The 25,100-nt window shown below is 44.0% G+C and overlaps 1 protein-coding gene and 1 long non-coding RNA gene across 2 annotated transcripts in view; both read left to right on the forward strand.

Moving 5' to 3' along the window:
• Positions 1-25,100, forward strand: part of LOC310828605 (collagen alpha-6(VI) chain-like) — a 69,794-nt gene that overhangs the window by 18,317 nt on the left and 26,377 nt on the right. Inside the window, exons 7-23 of the mRNA XM_083706219.1 lie at positions 1,600-2,166; positions 3,571-3,914; positions 4,015-4,093; positions 7,916-8,061; positions 12,101-12,193; positions 12,307-12,360; positions 12,943-13,014; positions 13,121-13,147; positions 15,709-15,753; positions 15,869-15,922; positions 16,593-16,655; positions 19,168-19,233; positions 21,114-21,167; positions 22,461-22,496; positions 22,712-22,774; positions 22,885-22,947; positions 24,256-24,318. Of these exons, the coding sequence (XP_083562345.1) occupies positions 1,600-2,166; positions 3,571-3,914; positions 4,015-4,093; positions 7,916-8,061; positions 12,101-12,193; positions 12,307-12,360; positions 12,943-13,014; positions 13,121-13,147; positions 15,709-15,753; positions 15,869-15,922; positions 16,593-16,655; positions 19,168-19,233; positions 21,114-21,167; positions 22,461-22,496; positions 22,712-22,774; positions 22,885-22,947; positions 24,256-24,318 (1,889 nt within the window). The remainder of the gene's footprint in view (positions 1-1,599; positions 2,167-3,570; positions 3,915-4,014; positions 4,094-7,915; positions 8,062-12,100; positions 12,194-12,306; positions 12,361-12,942; positions 13,015-13,120; positions 13,148-15,708; positions 15,754-15,868; positions 15,923-16,592; positions 16,656-19,167; positions 19,234-21,113; positions 21,168-22,460; positions 22,497-22,711; positions 22,775-22,884; positions 22,948-24,255; positions 24,319-25,100) is intronic.
• Positions 9,401-9,707, forward strand: LOC310828532. The gene is made up of 2 exons (XR_014557008.1): positions 9,401-9,443; positions 9,485-9,707. It is a non-coding gene; the product is annotated as an uncharacterized lncRNA (long non-coding RNA).

Raw genomic sequence — 25,100 nt, forward strand, 5'->3', positions numbered from 1 at the left:
AGGTGGCGTATATGGTTCTCTTGCTTTCCATTCTATCCTCACAACAACTTCTGAGGAGAGACAGAGAGCAACCCAAGGCCCATCCAGTGAGCTTCATGACTGAATCTTTAACTTTTGTCTCTCAGGGCCCCAGCCCAACACTCTAACCGCTCCAACACATTGGCCAAAGTGTCTTCCTTTAGATCAAAGTGATAAAGAAGATTCCCTCCCCCAAAAACCCACATAAAAATACGTCACTTTTTAGTTTCAAGGGCTAATCCACAAACCAGTAAAGATGGTGCACAGAATCAGCTAAATTGAAATATTCCAATTCTCAGTGCAATCCTAGTCATGTTTACTCAAAGGTGAGTCTTCCTTTGTACAATGAGGGTTGCACCTATTTAGAATTGCATAACATTACTCACTGAAACTGAGAGCCAGTGTGGTGTAGTGGTTAAGAGCGGTAGACTCGTAAACTGGGGAACCGGGTTTGCGTCTCTGCTCCTCCACATGCAGCTGCTGGGTGACCTTGGGCTAGTCACACTTCTCTGACGTCTCTCAGCCCCACTCACCTCACAGAGTGTTTGTTGTGGGGGAGGAAGGGAAAGGAGAATGTTAGCCGCTTTGAGACTCCTTCGGGTAGTGATAAAGTGGGATATCAAATTCAAACTCCTCCCCTTCTTCTTCTTCTTCTTCTTCTTCTTCTTCTTCTTCTTCTTCTGGACATTGCACACAATATGCTTCCTTACATTCACGGGGACGCAGCCATTTTGCAGGATTACAGGGGTTAGTTGAGTTAGTTGAAACACTTGCATGTCATCTGACAGTGGAGTCCAAGGTTCCATCTAGACAATTGCATTATTTTGTTCCTCTAATCATAGCCAGTGCAGAAAGTGTGAGCCAGAAACCCCTGAGGGGGAAATTCATATCTCCTTGTAAGTGTACTTCCTTAGGGACTGAAAGCATCCTTCACAATTAAGGTGATGTAGCAAAATACCTATAGGAATATGAGCTAACACACAGCCAGGAATGTCAAAGTGTGTGTGTGTATTATTACATTATTCTCCTAAACCTGTTTCCCCTTCGTGTTCTCTCTTCTTATTTTGAGATGCCCTGGTCTACGAATATAACTGTCAGGTGTTGGTGTGGTTGCTCGGGAGCAAACAGGCAAGACTCCAACCTGTCTTTTCCAGGCTTTATTATCTGTACTAACCATTTACAGTGCAGTGCGTCACAAGTCCATGTCTGCTCAGTCGCTAGCAGAATCTGGGAGTGGGCGGTCCTTATACCTTCCCCAGCATAACAGCTGTGTGACTCCCAACCTTCTCCTCCCCTCTCTGCGCCGAAGACTACTGCGCAGAATGGGCACTGGCAAAGGGGGACTCGCCTCCCCTCCGCTTTGCTCAGCCTCGGTGTTGAGGCTCTCCCTAGCATCTTCTGGTCCTTGCACCCCCTCCCCACTGGAGGTGGGGCTTCCTTCCTCGCCAGAGCAGGAACTGCTTCGCAAGATCTTCAGAGGCTCCCTGTAACACAACTGCCCTTCCACCTCTCGACTCTGAGCTGATAGCAGTTCCCTGACAATAACCTATTTTGTTCTCCGCTCCCACTCCTCCCTTGCAGAATGTGGAATTCCGGCAGATCTTGTGTTCCTGATTGACGGCTCTAACAGCATAAGCGACAGCGACTTCAACAAGATGAAGAGTTTTTTGCAAGACGTAGTTCATCCCTTTGACACTGGCCACAACGTACAAGTTGGTATCGCTCAGTACAGCGACAGGTACAGGGAAGAATTCAGCCTGGATATTTTTCCAGTCAAATCAGAACTTGAAACAAAAATCGGACGCATCCAACAGATGGAAGGACTCCAGACCTACATCGGTGCTGCTCTCGGGAGGGTGAAGCACTACTTTACACCAGAAGGTGGCAGCAGAGTAAATGAAAACATCCAACAGATTTTGCTGGTGATCACAGATGGCCGGTCACATGACAAAGTTGTGAAAGCATCCGAAGATCTGAGAAAGAGAGGTGTTGACATATATGCCATAGGAGTAGGGAAAATCGACCATTTGCAGCTTAGTCAGATAGCCGGCTCCTCAGATAGGAAATACACAGTTGATAATTTCAGCGAACTGAAGGTAATTAAAAAAAGACTAGTTGATGATATTTGTGAGGAAGAAGATAAAACAAGTAAGTATCCCCACTTCAAGAATTCAAGTAAATCCCCTAATCTTGGGGCCTCGGGGAAAGTGGGATATATGGTGGTCCATCCCTCAATCTAATCCAGGCACCCCCAAACTCGGCCCTCCAGCTGTTTTGGGACTACAACTCCTATCTGTCGGAAATCAAGCCTTTATCAGGAGAAACTGGCAACTCTCCCAGGCACCCGGCATGATTCCCTGTTGACCTCCCTGGCTGCATTCCCCAGCAAGATCCAGGCTAGGTCGCAATAGGCGATCCTTCTCAGCGTGAGAAGAACACACCCCTCTTTCCTGCCCCCTGGCAGGGGAAAGAGATAGACAGAAACGTATTTACATGCCTTTATTTCTGTCTTTGCAGCATTACAAAAAACGTGACTGCTCTCTTCAAGCTCCAGCAGTCAAGTGACAAACACTTCCTGGACAGGAACAAACGGAAGAGCTCATATTACACTCTGAGCTAATTCCAGTGCTTCACACTGTGAATTGACTGTCCCTTTTTTCCCCACGGGCAGTCCCAACATTCCCATCATGTTTACTTTTCAAGCTAGCACTTTGCAGCTGCATTGCATCCATATCGTAACACTATCATCCCTAGCTAACAGGACCAGTGATCAGGGATGATGGGAATTGTAGTCCCAAAACAGCTGAAGGGCTGAGTTTGGGGATGCCTGATCTAATCACTGGTGTCCACGTACCTGATTCTAAATGATAAAACTTAGATACAATGGTACCTTAGTTTTCGAGCATCTTGGAAGTTGAATGTTTCAGTTTCCCAACACCAAAAACCCAGAAGTAAACGCTTCTGTTTCTGAATGTGCCTCAGAAGTTGAATGGCCTCCGCTGAGGTACCACTTTATTTTTCTCAATTATCTCTGTAAATTTGCAGGACGCCCTTTGCGCCTCGGTTTTTGAATGTTTCAGAAGTCCAATGGTCTTCCGGAATGGATTATGTTCGAAAATCGAGGTACCACTGTGTTGATCAATGTGTGATCCATAAATGTCTTATTGTGGGGGCATTGAATAAAACTCCCCTCCCCCTGCTCAATGTTGTATGTTTCCCCATACCAGAACGCAACTTTGACCCATTGCTTATCAACTCATCTAGATAACTGTCAAGAACCACTTACAAAGCTAGATGACACATTTGTGACTGAACAGAGCAATGAAGGATTTGTTCGTTCATTTGTTTGTTTGTTCAAATGGTCTCATTTTTTAGTTCTTTTGCTATTGATTGTCTCCTAGATCTCCTTTTACAATTGTGGGGTTCCCAGTGATTATTAGCCTCAATCCATATCTCTCTCGCCTTCTGCCTTTCACTTTCATTTTCTCCCTTCCAAGTAACTATCCGTTGTGTTTAGTAATTTGGTGGTATTTTCTCCTCTTCGTAAAACAGCATGCTTCATGGATGTTGTTGTGGGAATAGATGTCTCCTCACAAAGTCAAGGTGACCATATATTCCATGGACAGTCGCAGCTGGAAACCTACCTTCCAAAAATTATAAATGCCCTCACATCCTTAACAGGTGTGAGCTGCAATGCAGGGTCACAGTCGCAAACCAGCGTGGCACTGAAAGTGAAAAACACAGAACCGCTGGTGACATCAAAGTTCCAAATCGATAGTGAAAAACTTTTGAACAGTCTTGTGGGCACCACGGTCAAGAATGCATCCCACCTTAATGTAGACTTTTTGGATTCACTTTGGGAAACATTCCAGATCAAATCTGCCGATCGAAGAAAGGTAAGCTCTCTGGTTTCATCCTGGCATACTGTAACCCAACAATATATTATATAATTTTAATACATTTACAAACCATTGTTGTTTTTTTACTTTCCTCTAGGTGCTCCTTGTATTTTCGGATGGCCTGGACGACGACGTGGAAATCCTGGAACAGAAATCAGAAGAGCTCAAGAAAAAAGGTGCGTGATGAGTTTGAGGGAATCAATACAATTGACATATAAAGGCTGCTGGGCGGTAAAAGGAAGTAAGAAATTTCTCAGCATTCGAGAGTCAGGAAACAGAGAATTCAGGAGAGAAGGAGAGCAAATGTGAGTGACAATTTTGAAAGAGGCATGGAATTCCTGTAGGATGCAATATTTGACAAGTGTTCCTTGAAACTCGGAGAAAAGGCTGAAGTCTGGTTTATTATTGAGATTACTGATTTATTAGGGACGCAGGTGGTGCTGTGGGTTAAACCACAGAGCCTAGGACTTGCCGATCAGAAGGTTGGCAGTACGAATCCCCACGATGGGGTGAGCTCCCGTTGCTCCTGCCAACCTAGCAATTTGAAAGCACGTCAAAGTACAAGTAGATAAATAGGTACCACTCTGGCGGGAAGGTAAACAGCGTTTCTGTGCACTGCTCTGGTTCGCCAGAAGCGGCTTAGTCATGCTGGCCACATGACCCGGAAGCTGTACGCCGGCTTCCTCGGCCAATAAAGCGAGATGAGCGCTGCAACCCCAGAGTCAGCCACGACTGGACCTAATGGTCAGGGGTCCCTTTACCTTTTACTGATTTATTAAATTTCTACCCACCTTCCTTTCATCATGGAACTCAAGGCATCAGATGGTCCAGACACTGACTAGACCCAAACCTGTGCAGATCAGGCCCTGGTCCCTCAGAAATATGAAGCAGGCATCTTATGGCACATGTTTCTGTTCCATGGCCATAATGCTCCATCTGAGGTTCAAGCTAGATATGGTGAAGAACCCATTTGAGTGTCTAATACACTCACATTTAAAGTCTGTGTACATGAGAAGAAATGTGTGGGGAAGGACTGGCCAAACCTATTTCCTCTCCCTGATCTGATGTCACTGCATTCCACTGCCTGAAGCAAGTTTCTCTTAGTTTGTTTGTTTTTTTGCTGATAGGAGAATTCAGCAGGGGAAACTGCTTAGAACAGCAGAGCGGTACATCTTTTCTTCTCCTCTCCTTTGTTGTTCATCATTGCAATAGAAGTGAAACGATGTATTCCAAGTAACAACAACAACAGTTTATTATTTGTACCCTGCCCATCTGGCTGAGTTTCTCCAGCCACTTTGGGAGGCTTCCAACAAAGATTAAAAATACATTAAAATGTCACACATTAAAAACTTCCCTGAAAAGGACTGCATCAGATGTCTTCTAAATGTCAGGTAGTTGTTTATCTCTTTGACATCTGATGATGGGAGGGCGTTTCACAGGGTGGGCGCCACTACCAAGAAGGCCCTCTGCCTGCTTCCCTGTAGCTTTGCTTCTCACAATGAGGGAATCACCAGAAGGCCCTCGGCGCTGGACCTCAGCGTCCGGGCAGAATGATGGAGGTGGAGATACTCCTTCAGGTATACTGGGCCAAGGCCCAGTGTCCCTGTTTGCCCGGGACATTCATGGAATTACAGAAGCCATCCTGGAATTTGATCCTGGAATCATCATCATTATTATTTATGGAATTTATATACCGCTCTATACCCAGAGGTCTCAGGGCAGTTCACCAAATAAAATCAAAATATAAAACCACAAAATACATAATCAAAATAAAAACAACAACACGATAACTCCCCCCCAAAAAAACACATTTGAAAAGGGCATAGGATCCTCACAATCAACAAACCTGGACATGAGCCAATCGTCGTCAAAGACACGATCTCAGACATGTCTGTGGTAATATTTACTGGCAACCAAATTGGCCAGGTGCCTTTCTGATACAAAGACAAAAATAAGAGTGGGGGGGGGGGGTTAGCTTTGGTTGTTCAGCAGATGTAATAATGGTGCTTCACCTTCTGCAAGGGAAAGGCCTGTATCTAATGTTGCAAACGAGTCCTCTTTGTTGATTTTGATCTTCTTTCTTCTTCTTTTTAAAGTTTTTTTATTAACAATTTCAATATATCAAAATATCAAAACATCTCATATTCATTATTTCCCCTCTTTCCCCCCCACCTCCCCGAGACTCCCCTCAGCTCCTCTCTCTCATTTTTCAACACATATTATTCTCTGCATACTGTAAAATTGTATAATTCCTTATATTATCTATCTGCTATGTTAACAATCAATAAATGTGTGTATGTTTATTCAAAACCTGCCAAGGAGTTTGTTGCCTTTTTAAGTAATTTGTAAAGAGTTCCCATTCTTCTTTGAAGTCACAGTTGTCCTTATCTCACAATTTATATGTTAGTTTAGCCAGCTCTGCATAGTTCATCAATTTCTCTTGCCACTGTTCTTTTGTCGGGGTTTCCTCATTCTTCCATCCTTGTGCTATCAAGACTCTTACTGCTGTTGTTGCATACATAAATGGATTCTTTCTTTTCCTTGGCAGGTCTTATCCTACAATCCCTGACATAAATGCTTCTGGTTTTTTTTTTAACAAATGTCTTTTTAAACATTTTCTTCAATTCATTGTATATCATTTCCCAATTTTTTTTAATTTCTCTACATTCCCACCACATATGATAAAAATGATCTTCTTTCTTCTTAGCGCTGTTTCTACCGATGAGTTGGTGGTGCTTGTGGCTGACTCTGGTGGCCCCAAAAGCTGTGCATCTTTTAGTACAGAGCTGATGCACAAATCAGCTGGCTTCCATGTCACGCATCCCATTTTGCTAGAGTCATATTGGAGGGTATGGTATTCCACTGACTGTCAGTCACTGGAATCACAAGTGAATGGAGTGTCGTCACACTCAAATTCTACTTTTTGGCTTCCCACATGCTTCTGGCTGGCCACTGTGAGAAGAAGATGCTGAACTAACATAGGGTTGCCATTAAGTAGTGGGTGGACAAAGCAGATGACACAGAGATTTCTCCAAGTACTGTATTTTTCGCTCTATAAGATGCACCAGACCACAAGACGCACCTAGTTTTTGGAGGAGGAAAACAAGAAAAAAAATATTCTGCATCTCAGAAGCCAGAACAGCAAGAGGGATCGCTACGCAGTGAAAGCAGCAATCCCTCTTGCTGTTCTGGCTTCTGGGATAGCTGTGCAGCCTGCATTTGCTCCATAAGACGCACACACATTTCCTCTTACATTTTAGGAGAGAAAAAGTGAGTCTTATAGAGCAAAAAATACGGTAGTTCTTTATAAGTAAGCTGGAACTCAACTGAACAGCAAACAGCTCAGCCGGCCTGCTTTTATAGGCAGCCAGCTGTCAACACTGTAACAACAACAACCAAGGGGTTCCCGCCTAAATTAACTTATGTGGACCTGAGTGAAAACTATATACACAATACCCCTGGTGGCCAGGGTGAGAACTTCAATACATAACACCTACCATATTTATTTATTTTTGAGGGGGGTGTCGGGTCAAAGTTGTTGGGCAGGCCGAAAGACGGTGTTTTGATTTCTAAAACTCCATGTTAAAGGCAAAGGTAAAGGTACCCCTGCCCGTACGGGCCAGTCTTGACAGACTCTGGGGTTGTGCGCCCATCTCACTTAAGAGGCCAGGGGCCAGCACTGTCCGGAGACACTTCCGGGTCACGTGGCCAGCGTGACAAAGCTGCATCTGGCGAGCCAGCGCAGCACACGGAAACGCCGTTTACCTTCCCGCCAGTAAGCAGTCCCTATTTATCTACTTGCACCTGGGGGTGCTTTCGAACTGCTAGGTTGGCAGGCGCTGGGACCGAGCAACGGGAGCGCACCCCGCCGTGGGGATTCGAACTGCCGACCTTTCGATCGGCAAGCCCTAGGCGCTGAGGCTTTAACCCACAGCGCCACCTGCGTCCCCTAAACTCCATGTTATACTCTCACAAATCACAATTGACATTTCAAACAGGATTGGATGCGCTGATAATTGTCGTTCTGGAAGGGGCTGAAAAAATCAACGATCTTCAATATATTGAGTTTGGGAAAGGATTTGGATACAGGACGCAACTGAATATTGGCATGAGAAATATTGCCAGTCATCTGTCCAAGTACGTGGTAAGTAAATCACCAAAGAACCAGCTTACAGATGTTAAATTCTACTTTGTTTGATGGCTCTTTCTGAAACCTTCAAGGCTTAAGCAGGGAGAAGGCAGGCCGGGCTTTTTTTGAAGTGCATGAGACCTAAATCAACTACTACTAAGGTTGCTTCTGCACTAGAGCTCTGTAATGCTGCTGAAATATTGCTTTTCCATTGCTTCAAAATGAAGGTTATACAAAGGACAGAATATAGTGTTATATTATCCAGCAATGCTCCCCCCCGCCTCTACCCTTCTATAATGTCTGCTAAGAAATAAGTTCCGTTCAGAAAAATAATAATTTCCATTGTTACCTGAAAGCTTGTGTTTTCCCTTTTGTTCCTATTACATTAAAATAGGTGATAACATTGAAGTACAGTGGTACCTCGGGTTAAGTACTTAATTCTTTCTGGAGGTCCGTACTTAACCTGAAACTGTTCTTATTCTGAAACACCACTTTAGCTAATGGGGCCTCCCGCTGCTGCCATGCCGCCAGAGCACGATTTCTGTTCTTATCCTGAAGCAAGGTTCTTAACCTGAAGCACTATTTCTGGGTTTGCGGAGTCTGTAACCTGAAGCGTATGTAACCCGAGGTACCACTGTAAAGCAGTACCTTAACACCCCTCTGCCCCTGAAAAACTGAACTACAGTGGTGCCTCGCAAGACGAAATTAATTCGTTCCGCGAGTTTTTTTGTCTAGCGAATTTTTCGTCTTGCGAAGCACGAAATCCCATAGGAATGCATTGAAAATCAATTAATGCGTTCCTATGGTCAAAAAAAGTCCGAACAAAGCCAAATTTGGTACAACAAGAGTTTATTAACTGCTCTTTAAAGTCACACATACTGTAAAGATCAGTTCAAAAATTGAAGGAAAAATAAATTAAGTTTCTAAACATGACAGAAAAACATTTAAAAATCAACAAAGTGTACCATACATTTTCTAAGACTCTGGGGGACCACTCGAAGAAGGCTCCTCTTCCCTGCAGAAACCTCCCCAACTGTTCCCCCAGCCAACCAGCACACAGAAATTCAAACCCAGAAAAATTTTCAAAAAAACAACAACATGGCCTAATGGTCACAGAAAATCAAAAAAATTCAAAAAGATCCCCACAAGCTCCCAGATTCCTGCAGAAACCTCCCCAACTATTCCCCCAGCCAACCAGCACACAGAAATTCAAACCCAGAAAAATTTTCAAAAAAACCCCAACATGGCCCAATGGTCACAAAAAATAAAAAAAATAAAAAAAATCCCCCACAAGCTCCCAGATTCCCGCAGAAACCCCACCAACTGTTCTCCCAGCCACCCAGCACACAGAAATCCAAACTCAGAATTTTTTTTTTTAAAAACAACATGGCCCAATGGTCACAGAAAATAAAAAAAATAAAATAAAATTCCCCACAAGCTCCCAGATTCCTGCAGAAACCTCCCCAACTGTTCCCCCAGCCAACCAGCATACAGAAATTCAAACCCAGAAAATTTTTCAAAAAACAAACAAACAACATGGCCCAATGGTCACAAAAAATAAAAAAAATCAAAAGAATTCCCCACAAGCTCCCAGATTCCTGCAGAAACCTCCCCAACTGTTCCCCCAGCCACCCAGCACACAGAAATTCAAACTCAGAAAATTTAAAAAAAAACAACCACATGGCCCAATGGTCACAAAAAAATCAAAGAAATTCAAAAAAACCCCACAAGTTCCCAGATTCTCTTAACCCCCCCCCAACACCAAGTCCTTGAATCCCAAACACCCCAACCCAAAATCCAACCCCCCCAAAAAAAGTTTTAAAAGTTTAACTTACCAAATGGATGCAAAAGAAGTTCTGGAAAAGTTTTGGAAAAGCTTCAAAAATGAGCAAAGTCTGAGAAAAGGCTACCAAACCGCGTGCTAACAGTTGCTCCTCGAAGTCAAGTCGCAACTGCAGCTGTTCAAGCAAAGTACCCTTGGTTTTAACGGTTTTAAGACAAAGGAAACAAAGTCGCAAGACGTTTTTGTCTTGCGAGGCACGCCCATAGGGAAATTCGTCTTGCGAAATGACGCAAAAACCGAAAACCCCTTTTGTCTAGCGAGTTTTTCATCTTGCGAGGGATTCGTCTTGCGGGGCACCACTGTATACAAGGGGCAGTTCAGGAGTAATCCACCAGCTATTCTGAACAGGGAAGCAATAAATTAGGCTAAACTTGCAGACAGGAAGCGTTGGATGAAGGGTGCTGTTCCCTTTAAAAGCCTGAAAAGTGTTTTGCAGGTGCCTAATGGCCAGGCTGGTGTTGCTATAGCAAATATATAGTGGCGCCCCCCCTAAAGGTAAAGGGACCCCTGACCATTAGGTCCAGTCATGGCCGACTCTGGGGTTGTGGCGCTCATCTTGCTTTACTGGCCGAGGGAGCCGGCGTATAGCTTCCGAGTCATGTGGCCAGCATGACTAAGCCGCTTCTGGCGAACCAGAGCAGCGCACGGAAACGCTGTTTACCTTCCCGCCAGAGCGGTACCTATTTATCTACTTGCACTTTGATGTGCTTTCAAACTGCTAGGTTGGCAGGAGCAGGGACCGAACAACGGGAGCTCACCCCGTCGCGGGGATTCGAACCGCCAACCTTCTGATCGGCAAGTCCTAGGCTCTGTGGTTTAACCCACAGCGCCACCCCTGTCCCAGCGCCCCTCTTAAATCACTGCAAATCATGGAAAAAATCCAGAGGACAACACAAGAAATGCTTCAGTGCAATTGTTTGATGATGCTGTGTGGTCTCTAGAAACGGACTCTAGAAAAGCAGCCAAACTTGTGGAATTCATTCCAATATTTATTTGTTTCATTTATCTAGAAAATGTATAGAAGTTCTCGATCAAAATGCTTTGCAGGCACAAATAAGACTGGAGAGAAGACACACAACTAAAATCCACCGTTCAATTAAAATGTATACACATAAAACCAGCATCGTTAAAAACAAATGCATATAAAAACCAACATACACAAAATCAACATAATTAAAAACAGATATAAAATAAAGTTTTAGAAGCTGATGTAGGTAACTAAAATTATATTTCTGAATAGGCTGCTGATGCAAATATGTTTTCAACAGGCATCTAAAACATAGGCAGGGATTTCCAAAGCCCATATTCTGCCTGGCTAAGTAAAGGAAGAAAATCCTTGCAATTGCACAATACCTTCAGCAAATAGTATGACTAACTTTCATTGGGTTGGGGCTAAAACAGCACCAATGTGATGACAGTTGATAACCGTGCATGATTAAAAACTGTAGTCGAGTCCTGTCATTGTGTCATATTGGTGTAGCAATCCTATACAAATTTGTTCCCAAAGTGTGACAGATTGCACTTCAGAATTCTAAAAGTTCATTCTGTTCTTTCTCTTTTTTATATACATTTTTATTGGGGTTTTTTAACATACCATTTCCAACAATCATGTAACATAACTTCTCTTATACAATATTTTAGACTTCCGTCAACTCCTCTGATGATTTTTCATTCTTTATCACTTATTCTGCATTTCTTAATTTCTCTATTACTCTTAATTATCAGTTACAGATAGGTAGCCGTGTTGGTCTGCCATAGTCAAAACAAAAAAAATTCCTTCCAGTAGCACCTTAAAGACCAACTAAGTCAGTTCTTGGTATGAGCTTTCGTGTGCATGCACACTTCTTCAGATACACAGAATGTATATCTGAATGTGTATCTGAAGAAGTGTGCATGCACACGAAAGCTCATACCAAGAACTGACTTAGTTGGTCTTTAAGGTGCTACTGGAAGGAATTTTTTTTGTCTTAATTATCATTAACTCATAACTCTCCTCATAGTCTTTCTTGCAATATTTCAAATAGTCCTCCTTACAGAACTGCTTGCAGACCTACTAGCGCAATCTGTTCATTACAATTACTTTCCAAATAGTTCACATATTTACTCCAGTCTTCTAAGAATCTCTGGTCCCGCAGGTTTCAAACCTTTCCTGCTAATTTATCTAATTCTGCATAGTCCATCAATTTCATCTACCATTCTGCTCTTTCTCAGGCCAATATTGCCGAGCGAACATGTTGCTGTGTGTTTTGCAAATGTGTCGGTGAAGAGGGAGAAGCGGGAGACCCAGGAAGACACGGGATGAAGGCAAGGAATTTGGATTTTAACCGGAGAGGCGCTGTCCTCAAAAGCCTCTGATAGTTTCATGTGCTCTGAAAATGATATTTGGTGTTAATAAGTCTCCTTGATCTCCATTTTAGGGCCTTCAAGGTGTTAGAGGAAGTCCAGGACACTTGGGAGAAGAAGGGGAAGCTGTAAGCTGTTAAGTTACATGCATACATTTTTGGGGTGGGGTGGGAGAGTAGAATATTTCCAAATATTGGCCAGAATCCAAAGGGCACGCAACTCTATCTCTGAGTAAATGGTGCTCTAGGTTTGCCTTGCTGAAACACGAGGCCTTTCCAAACCCTATGGCAAGACTCTTCTGAAACTTAGATGTCAAAGAGAAAAATAACTACCAAACTTTTAGAAGACACCTGAAGGCAGCCCTGTTTAGGGAAGCTTTTAATGTTTAATAGGTTATTGTATTTTTAGTGTTTTGTTGGAAGCCACCCAGAGTGGCTGGGGAAACCCAGCCAGATGGGCAGGGTATAAATAATAAATTAGTAGTAGTAGTAGTAGTAGTAGTAGTAGTAGTAGTAGTAGTAGTAGTATTGGAATTTCAAGGATGCCATGAACGGAGGGTGATGCCTGCTGTCCCCCCCAAAAAAGATTCAACTGCGTGTGCACGACATCATAGCAGTTTCACTTTTCTCTTGTCCCCTAAGTGAAAGGGATCCCAATCCCTGCTGTCACAACTTCCCTCTCTTAATGGTCGTGCTTATTTTTGTTGCCAGGGCCCACGAGGGATGCCAGGGCCAGATGGAGAAAGGGGTGACAAGGGTTGCCGTGGTAACCGAGGACCCAAGGCAAGCATCAGCTATAATTTCATTCCTTTCTAACGCATGGCGAAATGTTCCTTCTGATATCTTCTTGTGTCCTCAAATTGACATGAGCTCTTCTGATCCTTTGCAGGGGCAGAGAGGAATATTGGGCCGAAAGGTACAGAAAAGTGTTTTTCTCCTCCTTTCCTGAATAAGTATGAATGTGTGATGGTGTCTTAAATGAGCATCGCTTGCAAATGGTGGTATGACAGATTTGGTACCATCAAATATGGCCTTCTATCGCTGTTGACTCCATCTAACAAAACCACGGCATGAAACTTAAAAAATGAACCACGCTACTCATAAGTAAGGCTGCAGCCCCTAACTCCACTCACCTGGAAGTAAGCAATACTGAATTCAATAGGTAAAAGGCAAAGGTAAAGAACCCCATGGTGGTTAAGTCATGGTGACTATGGGGTTGCAATACTTACCTCACTTTCAGGCAGAGGGAGCCGGCGTTTGTCCACAGACAGCTTTCTGGGTCATGTGGCCAGCATGACTAAACTGCTTCTGGTGCAATGGGACACTGTGACGGAAACCAGAGCACACAGCAACGCCGTTTACCTTCCCGCCGCAGCGGTACCTCTTTATCTACTTGCACTGGTATGCTTTCGAACTGCTAGGTTGGCAAAAGCTGGGACAGAACAACGGGGGTCCAACCCGTTGCAGGGATTCAAACCGCCGACCTTCTGATCGGCAAGCCCAAGAGGCTCAGTGGTTTAGACCACAGCGCCACCATAGGACTTACATGTAACTTACATGTAAGTATACAGATTGGCTCTGCTGCTGTGCCCACATCACACCAAGCTCTCTGCTGCCTCGCCCCTTCCCCTGTTGGTAACCAGAAGTGATGTGTGGCATTGGGAAAACAATTAAGCAATGCTGCCCCACCCTTCTGGCTTAAAATACTAAATAAATTCATGGTTGGGAAGGGGGAGAGAGAGAAAGGAGTTGTTTACAGATCTCCTTCTCCCCTGCTGCCCTCACCTCAAGACTGCCTTCCCTTTTGATACCCCTGGATGGCTCTGAGTGGACCCAACATGGCCAGGGCAATCTGGAGCTCCCTTAACCTAATTCGGCAGAATCCTGGGTCGATCTGAATCAGCCTGATTTGGATCAGCTCCAGGATTGGAAGTAGTATGAGCTAGGTAAAGGGACCATTAGGTCCAGTCGTGGATGACTCTGGGGTTGCGGTGCTCATCTCGTTTCATTGGCCAAGGGAGCCAGCGTACAGCTTCCGGGTCATGTGGCCAGCATGACTAAGCTGCTTCTGGAGAACCAGAGCAGTGCACGGAAACGCCGTTTACCTTCCCGCTGGAGTGGTATCTATTTATCTACTTGCACTTTGACCTGCTTTCGAACTACTAGGTGGGCAGGAGCAGGGACTGAGCAAGGAGAGCTCACCTCGTCGTGGGGATTCGAACCACCGACCTTCTGATTGGCAAGTCCTAGGCTCTGTGGTTTAACCCACAGCGCCACCCGCTATGAGCTAGAGAGAACTATTGCCCTCGTGTTCTTCTTTGTGAACTTCCTGCGGGCAAAAGGGTGGCCATTTGGGGAGGCCAGATGCTGCAGTAGACTCTGATCTGCTCCACCAAAGTTCTCCTTATGTTCTTACGGAATTGTGTCACTATCTTGGGATGTGCTCTTCTGTGAGAGCAGCCTAGCTTAATTTTAATATTTGGAAAGCTAAGCAGAAGCCTTTTTTGTTCCAGGAGACATTTGGTTAATGAAGGGTGTTTGGGGTAACTTCTCATTCTTGTTGCTTCCGGGTTTTTAAAGTTATTTTTTTAAAGCAGCTTATGGAAACAGCTTTTCGTAAGTCAACAGCTGAGCTATAAATGAAGTCAATAAATGCAGGGATACAATCTGCACTAACCACATGGCTGCGTGTTGTAGATTTTTACTTGGAGGTGTTAGAAGAGTAACTGCAGGAAAACGGCCGTCACATTGCTTTACAGCTGCAATCCTGCATGCGGTTACCAGGGAGTAAGTCCTGCTCAATTCAGTGAGAATTACTTCTGAGCAGACAAGCATAGGATTGTGCTGTCAGTAATGCAGAAATGAGGCCCCAGTTGCTGTAACACTAATAAAAATTGTGAACTTCAGTTCCTGAGGTTCTGAAGTTTTCAGAGTGGTGGGCTTGACTGTGGAGTTCCTATAAGCAATTTAAAAAAATAAATTTTTTTAAAAAATCAGTTGAATAAACATTCACAACTTTTTATTGATAATAATCAGCTAAATAGTTTGAGGATCTATACAACTTTGTAACATGCAGAAAACAGCAGTCTCAGAGAAACCAAAGACTGGAACTGAGGGAATTCAGGGGGTGGGGGTGGGTGGGTTTGGGGGGGGAGGGAGGAAAAATGGGGGGGATGGTATGTTTTTGGATAATATGTCTTGTTTTAATTTTGAATAAAAAAATCAAAACAAAAAAAAAATCAGATAACAACAATAGAGGAAATACTTAGGAAAAAATTGCTGTACATCTTTTGTTATGTTTTGTATTAAACAGCACATTAATTAATGTATTAACTGTTGGGTCTTGTGGCACTCATTGCAAAGCACTCCGCAGGGGTCTTTGAAATAGAATTTGCAAGATCTGACAGTGCCTGTAAACATGTGCTTAATACTGAGATGAATTTGGCAGATAATTCCTTGTTTTGTGTGTTCTTGCAGGGAAACAAGGGAGATAATGGATTTGACGGCGTTAATGGAGAGCCAGTAAGATTTTTATTTCTTCATTTGCTTTTCAGTGTTCTGTTTGAATTAGCAAACATATCCCAACCCCAATAGAGTTAATTGCATACTTATAGGCTATTTAATGTATCTTCTTCAGGGTTCTTCTGGACCTCCAGGAATTAAAGGAGAAAAGGGTGACCCAGGCTGCCAGGTAATTTCATTTGCTCATTTTAGATACCTGTAGCTCACTTGTCAAAGAAACTTTCCCAGGGCGACTTTACAGTAAAAATAAAAGTATAACATTTTGCAATAATTCAGCAAAAGTAATAAAATGAATACCATAAATAGAAACAGCAATAAAAACACGGCAACAACTGGCCCGGCATTAAGAAAAAAGTACTTAAGAGAAGCAACTCTGGGTTAAGTGCTTGGGAGAATGAAATGGCCTTTGTATGGCACTGATAAGGGTTTGAGCCTCCGTGGGAGCTGCTTCTAATCTTCTTAACATGGAAGGTTTGCTTCTGTTAACAGAGAAACTTTATGTCTGCCTTGAGCCTAAACAGCAGCCCGTTTATTTATTTTTTTAAAAATAATATTTATTAAAGTTTTTAAACAATAAACAACATACATAGAAGCATAATCTTTTTCAATAACCACATTTCATTCTCATCTTTGGACTTCCTCACATCTCTTGTTCCTGCAAGCTGACCTCATAAATTTTTCTAGCAAATTATTTACTTATTTCAATTCATATCATATAGTTATCCAATATTATTTCTCAAACAGCAGCCCGTTTAATGCCAAACACATCAGTCACACAAAATAATGGCTCGCTTATATCGTCTTGTTCTAAAGCTCTCATGCACTGTTATTCTTCAAAGGGCAGCCCAGGACCAAGGGGACTCCCTGGTGATCGCAGTGAAAAGGGCTTCCGAGGTGACCCAGTAAGTTTTGTTTTCCAAAGGCAAGAGAGACGGAAATGACTCTGCTCACTGCACTGATACTGTATCTGCATTTGGCTCGCTCTCTCTCTCTCTCTCTCTCTCTCTCTCTCTCTCTCTCTCTCTTGCAAGCATGGGACTGCTTTATTTTTCCATGTCATTTTTAAATATGCAAGAGGAGCAAGTGTGGAAGGTTTGACAAAATTAAACAAGGAGTTGCCCCCCTCTAGCTAAGGGTCTTCTACCAATGGGTCTATTCCCTCCCTAACTCTTTACATGCTGCAAGTTATATAAAAGGTAAAGGGACCCCTGACCATTAGGTCCAGTCATGGACGACTCTGGGGTTGCGGTGCTCATCTCGCTTTATTGGCCGAGGGAGCCGGCGTACAGCTTCCGGGTCATGTGGCCAGCATGAATAAGCTGCTTCTGGTGAACCAGAGCAGAGCACGGAAACACCGTTTACCTTCCCACCAGAGTGGTACCTATTTATCTACTTGCACTTTGACATGCTTTCAAACTGCTGGTGGGCAGGAGCAGGGACCGAGCAACGGGAACTCACCCCATCGCAGGAATTCGAACCGCCGACCTTCTGATCAGCAAGTCCTAGGCTCTGTGATTTAACCCACAGCGCCACATGTCTTTAATTCCTCCTAGGAGTTGAAATAGAACTCAGTTTTTTTTCTTTTTTGAAGAAAAGCCTTGTTGGCGGCTCATCACATTGCTCTCAGTGCTCCAGAGAGCTGCGCTTGGTCAGCCAGGTGGTGGAGGACAATTCGGCTTAACCTCCATCGCCACACTACAGCTCATGGACGGGATGTCAGAACACATTGATTACGGATCCTCACTGGGCAGCTGTCCGGGGAAGGGCAGCAATTTCTTTATCAGCCACTTCCTGGAGTTCTTTGGGCAAAATTTTGTTTTTCCTAAGGGAATTCAGCCGCAGCCTCTGATCATATTGACTGCTTGAATCGCAGGGGCAAGAGGCTAGTGGCTCTTGCATTGAACAGGCGATGTGAGCATGATTTTGCTAACATGGAGGGACTCGTGGGGTCACACAAACCAGGAACAGTGAGCTCCCATCTGCACTATACTTTTGAAGCAGAGTCATATTGTCTGAAACAGTCCCTCCTGGGGGGAATCCTGGGAACTGTAGTTTGCTGAGGGCACTGAGAGGTATTAGGCATACCCTCCAACATTTGTCCAATGAAAATAGGGACGTCCCGTTCCATGATGATAATGTTACTATTTATACCCCACACATCTGACTGGGTTGCCCCAGCCACTCTGAGCGGCATCCAACATATATATATAAAAAAATAGAACTTTAAACATTTTTAAAAACCTTCCTTATACAGGATTGCCTTCAGACGGCTTGGGGGAGTCAGATAATTCCATACCCTCCAACATTTCTTCAATGAAAATAGGGACATCCTAAGGAAAAGAGGGACATTTCTGGATCAAGATGGATGTCCAGATGGGCGGGGTATAAATAATAAAGTTGTTGTTGTTGTTGTTGTTATATCAGACACCAGGACGTATTCTTTAAATCAGGGACATTCCTGGAAAATAGGGACACTTGGAGGGTCCGGTGTTAGGAGATCACTATTCCCCCATCCTCCCCACAGAGCTACAATTCCCAGAGTGGTTTTAACCCCCTTCCCAGGAAATTCTGGCGACTGTTACTCTGTGAGAGGATTTCCTCTGTTAGGATTTCTCCCTTGTCAGCCACCTGACATCACAATGACACCAGCTGGCTCTTTTCACTCCACAATTTGAAACCAAAGCTTTGTTTATACCCGTGGTTCTCAACCTTTGTCGGTGTGTGTGTCATGGACTGCTTGAGTATCTGATGAAAGCTATGAACCCCGTCCCCAGATTTCCCCCCACAAAGACAATCTTCAAGGTAAAAGGTCAAGGTCAAGGTACCCCTGACCAACAGGTCCAGTCGTGACCGACTCTGGGGTTGTGTGCTCATCTCGCTCTAGAGGCCGTGAGCCGGCGCCGTCCGAAGAGACTTCCGGGTCACGTGGCCAGCGTGACGAAGCTGCAGCTGGCGAGCCAGCACCAGTGCAGCACACGGAAACGCCGTTTACCTTCCCGCTATAAAGCGGTACCTATTTATCTACTTGCACTTAAGAGTGCTTTCGAACTGCTAGGTGGGCAGGAGCTGGGACCGAACGACGGGAGCTCACCCCGCCGCGGGGATTTGAACTGCCGACCATACGATCGGCAAGTCCTAGGCACTGAGGTTTTACTCACAGCGCCACCCGCATCCCCATATCTTCAAGGTAGGTGGAAGGAAATCAAAGAAACACTGTGTGTGTGTGTGTGTGTGTGAGAGAGAGAGAGAGAGAGAGAGAGAGAGAGAGATTTACAGACCCCATGAGTCCATAGACCAAAGGTTAAGAACCTGTGCTTTCCCCCATCTCTCTCTCTCTTTCTCTAAATCAATCAATCAATCAAACAAACAAACAAACAATGTGGGAACATTAACATTTCTTTCCCTTTCATCTAGGGTATTCCTGGACCAGACAGTAGCATAGCAGGACCGAAAGGTTTAGCAGGGGGAAGAGGAAGAGAGGTAAAATACCATCTTATATGCCTCGTCTATTATCTGCTTGTGAAATGTAGTTTCTACAGAAATATAGTATAATAAATGGGTGAGCGTTGATGTGTATGATTAGTATGGCAACCACACCTCTCCCACTTCTGAACCAAGCTGTGATCAGCCCATTTCAAATGATGTTAAGGATTTATTACTTTACAGCTCTAGAAGAGCTAATAGAATATGAAATAACAGATATAATAAGCAACCCAGGTTCCCACAGGTCTAAGACCAGGTTCTTCTAGCTTCTCTCCCACACTAACTTCCTTAGCTGCAGGAGAGATGTTAGGAATTCCATGTCTCCCGTGCTGCAGATGTGTGGGATTGTTACACGTCACATGTCTGTGTTTACATTCCAGCACTGATTGTTGGAGTCTTGTGAGTGGAAATTGAGATACGCTGTTCCGTTCTGTATAGCTACTGCTTTTGCAGTTCTCTCTCTGAGGAAGAAAGAGAGAGAGAGAGAGAGAGAGAGAAACCATGTTTTCTTTGGTTTTGTGCGCAATAAATTCAGCTTAGATGCTACACCTCAAGGCTCAGCTTCTGTTTGGACTGTGCTAGTTGTGTGCTCATGTCCTTGGATATGGGTCACAACAGGTAAGACACTTCCGAGCTGGAGAGGAGGTGGGGTTGCGGGCCCACCCCCTCCCCACGCATGCGGGGGCTGGCTCTCAGCCCCTGTGAGAGTAGGGGAATCCTTGGGTGCATCACCGCCCCAGCCCGGCAATCAGCGGGCCGGGGAGGCGTGGCCTAACACACTTAAGGGACTTTCCTCTCTTCCGCGTTCCCGCTGCTTCGGTTTCCCATCCCGCCCTCCCTTAGGTTTAGTTAGCCTTGACCTTGCTATGGACTTCGATTGGTCGCCGTCAAGGGGCCTGGTAGGAATTTTTCCACTTGGCAAATTTCCAGCCATTTGGTTTTTTCACCTACCTCGTAGCAAACACCACAACTTCCCCGGTATTGGCGGTTAGGCATTGGCAGGGGTAATTGTTATGCAAATGAAGGGGGGAAGGAAGCGCCATCACCTTCCCCCTAAGCAAAGGGTAGTCCGGTAAAGGACTCCGGGGGGCGTTGCCCTGTCCGAAGCCTATGGAGGTGTGGGCCTAAGGCACACCCCCAAGCAGTGACACCCGGGGGATCCTAGTAGGCGTACTTCAGCAGGACTCCCCCGGCTGGTGGTTAACCCTTCCCGGTCTCCATGCCGGGTAGTCGATAGGAGCCAATGCCTAAGGCCAATACCTCTCAATTCCTGTAATCAATAAAGTTGTGGCCTTTAACCTTAAATTATGTGTCTTGTGTCTTCATTTCACAAGGGGGGGAGGGGACTTGCCACGCAACCACTGTATTTGCAAATAAATGCCAAGAATTTACAGGCTAGCACCTGTAGCACTGTCCAGGGTCCTGAAGCCCCAACTCCACAGCAGGCCCTGCCAACTTCCTTAGCTCATTTCTCTTGTCTGACCAAATTCCTGGTGGACCAGGAGGGCTGCAGGATAGTTACTGAAACCATTTTTGCAGATTAATCCTTTTCTTTTTCTAAAATGTGTGGGCAGCCCGTAGCAATGTCGCCTCATACCCAAAGCTCCCGTTTCTAACTTCTGTAAACAGACGAGTGGTTTTCACATGCAGTATGAATAACACAATGAAAAGTATTTTATCCTACTTGCCAACATCTGGTTGTCATGCTGTGAGTTTGAGACGATGAATTTTCCTATGTGGACGATCTTCTTTAGGCATCTGGTTGCCATTGTGAGAACAGGATACTGACCAGATGGGCCTTTGGCCTCATAGTGCAGGGGTCTTACGCTCATAAAGATGTTTCAACTTACATTTAAATTTAAATGTTTTGCTTTCAGGGTGAGAGGGGACCAAGTGGCCCCACGGGATTGCCCGGCTTGAAAGGAACCAGAGTAAGAGCCAAAGAACGAAGATGCTGACATTGTTTTCCCTGTGAAAGAACTTCATGGTGGTAATGCAAGGCAGACTTGCAACTGTCCTATCACTGGATCTACTGCTAGCAATAGGCAGAGAACCCTAAGCGCCCTCTTCCACAAATAGAAATCCCTTTGAGAATATTGGAATTGCAGTTGTGTGAGACTTTCCCACTTTCTCTAAATCTTTGCCACTTGATTCCGGGAAATGTCTTGAGGCCGAGAAAAGAGTTCTTGTGGGTCCAGATTCATGGCAGAGTCTGGACACTGAAATCAATAGGGTGCATCTTCAGTCTGGACACTGAAATCAATAGGGTGCATCAATAGGGTGCACTGAAATCAATAGGGTGCCCTGGGGGGGGGCAGGGAGGTTTCACCATTGCATTCTATTAGAAGCTAAATTCAAAAAGTGTTCGGAAGGTTCGGAAGCTTCAAAATGTGGCTGCACAGTTGTTAAATGGCGCCAGGCATGGAAAACATATTGTTGCAGACCACTCCATTCTCCAAGCAGTGTGAGATCCCAGGGGTTTTATTTCTTCTGAATGAAGGACAGTGGAGACTGTGGTATCTATGTGGGGCTATCTTTGAAGGTGACCCAGAAACTACAACTAATCCAGAATGCGGCAGCTAGACTGGTGACTGGGAGCGGCCACTGAGACCACATAACGCCGGTCTTGAAAGACCTACATTGGCTCCCAGTACGTTTCCGAGCACAATTCAAAGTGTTGCTGCTGGCCTTTAAAGCCCTAAACAGCCTTGGTCCAGTATATCTGAAGGAGTGTCTCCATCCCCATCGTTCTACCCAGACACTGAGGTCCAGCGTCGAGGGCCTTCTGGCGGTTCCCTCACTGCGAGAAGCCAAGTTACAGGGAACCAGGAAGAGGGCGTTCTTGGTAGTGGCGCCCGCCCTGTGGAACGCCCTCCCATCAGATGTCAAAGAGAAAAACAACGGCCAGACTTTTAGGAGGCATCTGATGGCAGCCCTGTGTAGGGAAGCTTTTAATGTTTGATGCATTACTGTGTTTTAATATTTTGTTGGGAGCTGCCCAGAGTGGCTGGGGAAGCCCAGTCAGATGGGTGGGGTATAAATAATATATTAATTATTTTTATTATTATTATTAATGGTTTGTCACACAGCATCCTAGAGCTACGCATATCTTCTTAAATGTAAGCCCTTTTAAACTCAATGGTACTTATATCCAAGTGGACATAGGCTAGTTAAAGTGAGATCTAAATAGAAATGTTTAACTTATTGCAATTTTCTTGTCATAGGGACACCAAGGCCGAAGAGGCCAGCCTGGCCCCCAGGTATGTGTGCATTTTATATATATATATATATATATATATATATATATATATATATATATATTTATAGGAGTGCTGTTTTATCATGACGCCAATATATTAGATTGTCTTACAAAGAAAACTGTCTGGCCTCAGTGTAATTTGGTCTCTAATTCAACTTATTTCTTCATGAATGAAGATTTTGAGTCTGGTCTTTTCTTACTTTTTTTTTGCTACAGGGAAGACAAGGGCCCCGTGGTCCTAGCGGTTTTCCTGGACAGCAAGGATTTAAAGGTCCACAGGTCAACGTTAAAAATATTCAGGTTTATTTCTGAGGGATATTGAGAGAGTCTGTGCTGAAAACATGATTTGTTCGTATTCAATTTTCTGTTTTTGTCAAATATGTTTCTAGGGTGTGAGAGGAATCCAGGGCGTGAAGGGAATGAAAGGAAATCAAGGAAACAAGGGGTTTCCTGTATGTAAACACTTTCTTTTCTTTTATTTTTTTAATCTCAAATCAGCTTAAATTAACTAAAATCCTATCATCCATTTTTTTGTGGGGGGGGGATGCAGGGGTACGCTTACCCCAAAACATTTTGTGAATCTTTGTACTTTTGTCCATTTACTATATTTATTTCCCCCGATTTGAACTATAAAATGCTGATTTTCTTGAGTCAAAATGAGAGTACCCCTAAACATTTTATTTTTAGAAAAAAACACTGCTATCATATCTCTCTCTCTCTCTCTCTCTCTCTCTCTCTCTCTCTCATCTATCTATATCTATCTATCTATCTATCTATCATCTATCTATCTATCTATCTATCTATCTATCTATTGGTCTCTCTCTCTCTCTCTCTCTCTCTCTCTCTCTCTCTCTCTCTCATCTATCTATATCTATCTATCATCTATCTATCTATCTATCTATCTATCTATCTATCTATCTATCATCTATCTATCTATCTGTCTCTCTCTCTATCATCTATCTATCTATCTATCTATCTATCTATCTATCTATCTATCTCTATCTATCTATCTATCTATCTATCTATCTATCTATCTATCATCTATCTATCTAATCTATCTATCTATCTATCTATCTATCTATCTATCTATCTATCTATCTCTATCTATCTATCTATCTATCTATCTGTCTGTCTATCGGTCTCTCTCTCTCTCTCTCTCTCTCTCTCTCTCATCTATCTATCTATCTATCTATCTATCTATCTATCTATCTATCTATCTATCATCTATCTATCTATCTATCTATCTATCTATCACAATGTGAAATAAAGTCTAGAGTCAGTCAGTAAAACAGATTCCATATTGACTGTGGCAAAACATCCCCTCACAACCTTAGTTTGTCTCTGAGGCACAGGGGTGCAAGTGCACAGGAGCCAAAGACCACACTCTGAGCCAAAAAACTGGGTAAAACATAGTCACAACTTTGATGACGTTCATCATGGAGGTAGATGTGGCATTGTGGCAAATAGCCAGCTATTGGGCAGCGCCACTGCTGGCAGATGTCTCCTCCCTCCAGCCCACTGGCTGGGGGTCAAAATGGACTTGCAGGACCTCTGGGAGTGACCCCCCTGCCATTGGTGTGGGATGTTCCAGTTGGCTGTCCACCCACAATCTGAGTGTGTGACAGCCAGTCTCCCTCTACCCCTACCCCAAGCAGGAACATCCCACACCAATGGCAGGGGGGTGGCACATTAAAAGAAAAATGCTATGCTGAGTAATTACCCAGATGCATAGTTTTGACCTGTTTTACCTTTTGTTTCAGGGTTACCTGGGAGTGGCAGGTCCACCAGGCATTCCTGGGAGCTGGGGAACCAAAGGCAATAAGGTATTTCAAAGAATCCAGCAGGTTAATTTTACAGTGGTACCTTGGTTCTCAAATGCCGAAAACCCGGAAGTAAGTGTTTTCGAACATTGAACATCCGATGCGGCTGTCAGCTATTGTTTCCGGGGCACCTGCACCAATCAGAAGCTGCGCATTGGTTTTCAAAGACTTCGGAAGTCAAACAGACTTCCAGAATGGATTAAGTTTGGTGCTTTTGTTTTTGCTATTTATTGTGCGTTTTTGTTTTTGAGGCTTTTTCAGTGCATTTGTTTTTGTGGTTGTGTGGAACCCAGTTCAGCTACTGATTGAATGATTGATTGATTGATTGATTGATTGATTGTGTGACTATAGAAATGGATAAAAGGCCCCCATCCAAACAATGACTATCATCAGTGCAAGTAAGAAAAAAGTAATAATTTTAATTTTCATCATCTACACAATACTGTCTTATTTATTTTATAGCACAGTGCATTGTTTATTGCTTTCGTTTTATGGATCAATGGTCCCGTTAGTAAAATTCATGTTAAATTGCTGTTTAAGGGGTTGTTTTTAAAATTGCGTGGCTATTCCCACCCCCACCCCCCACAGGTAGAATAAATAAAGACACTGGACACAAGAATTTAGGTTAATGGGCGAAAATGGCCACAACTTTATTGATTACAGGTAAGAGGGGTATTGGCTTTAGGCATTGGCCCTAAAAGACTATCCGGTCTAACCGGGAAGGGTTAAGTACCAACAGGGGGAGCCACCCGAGATGCATATCCCTGGGCGCTCCCCAAGGGGTT

Source organism: Podarcis gaigeae, assembly GCF_964106915.1.
Source record: "Podarcis gaigeae genome assembly, chromosome: 12".
NCBI classification, from domain to species: domain Eukaryota; kingdom Metazoa; phylum Chordata; class Lepidosauria; order Squamata; family Lacertidae; genus Podarcis; species Podarcis gaigeae.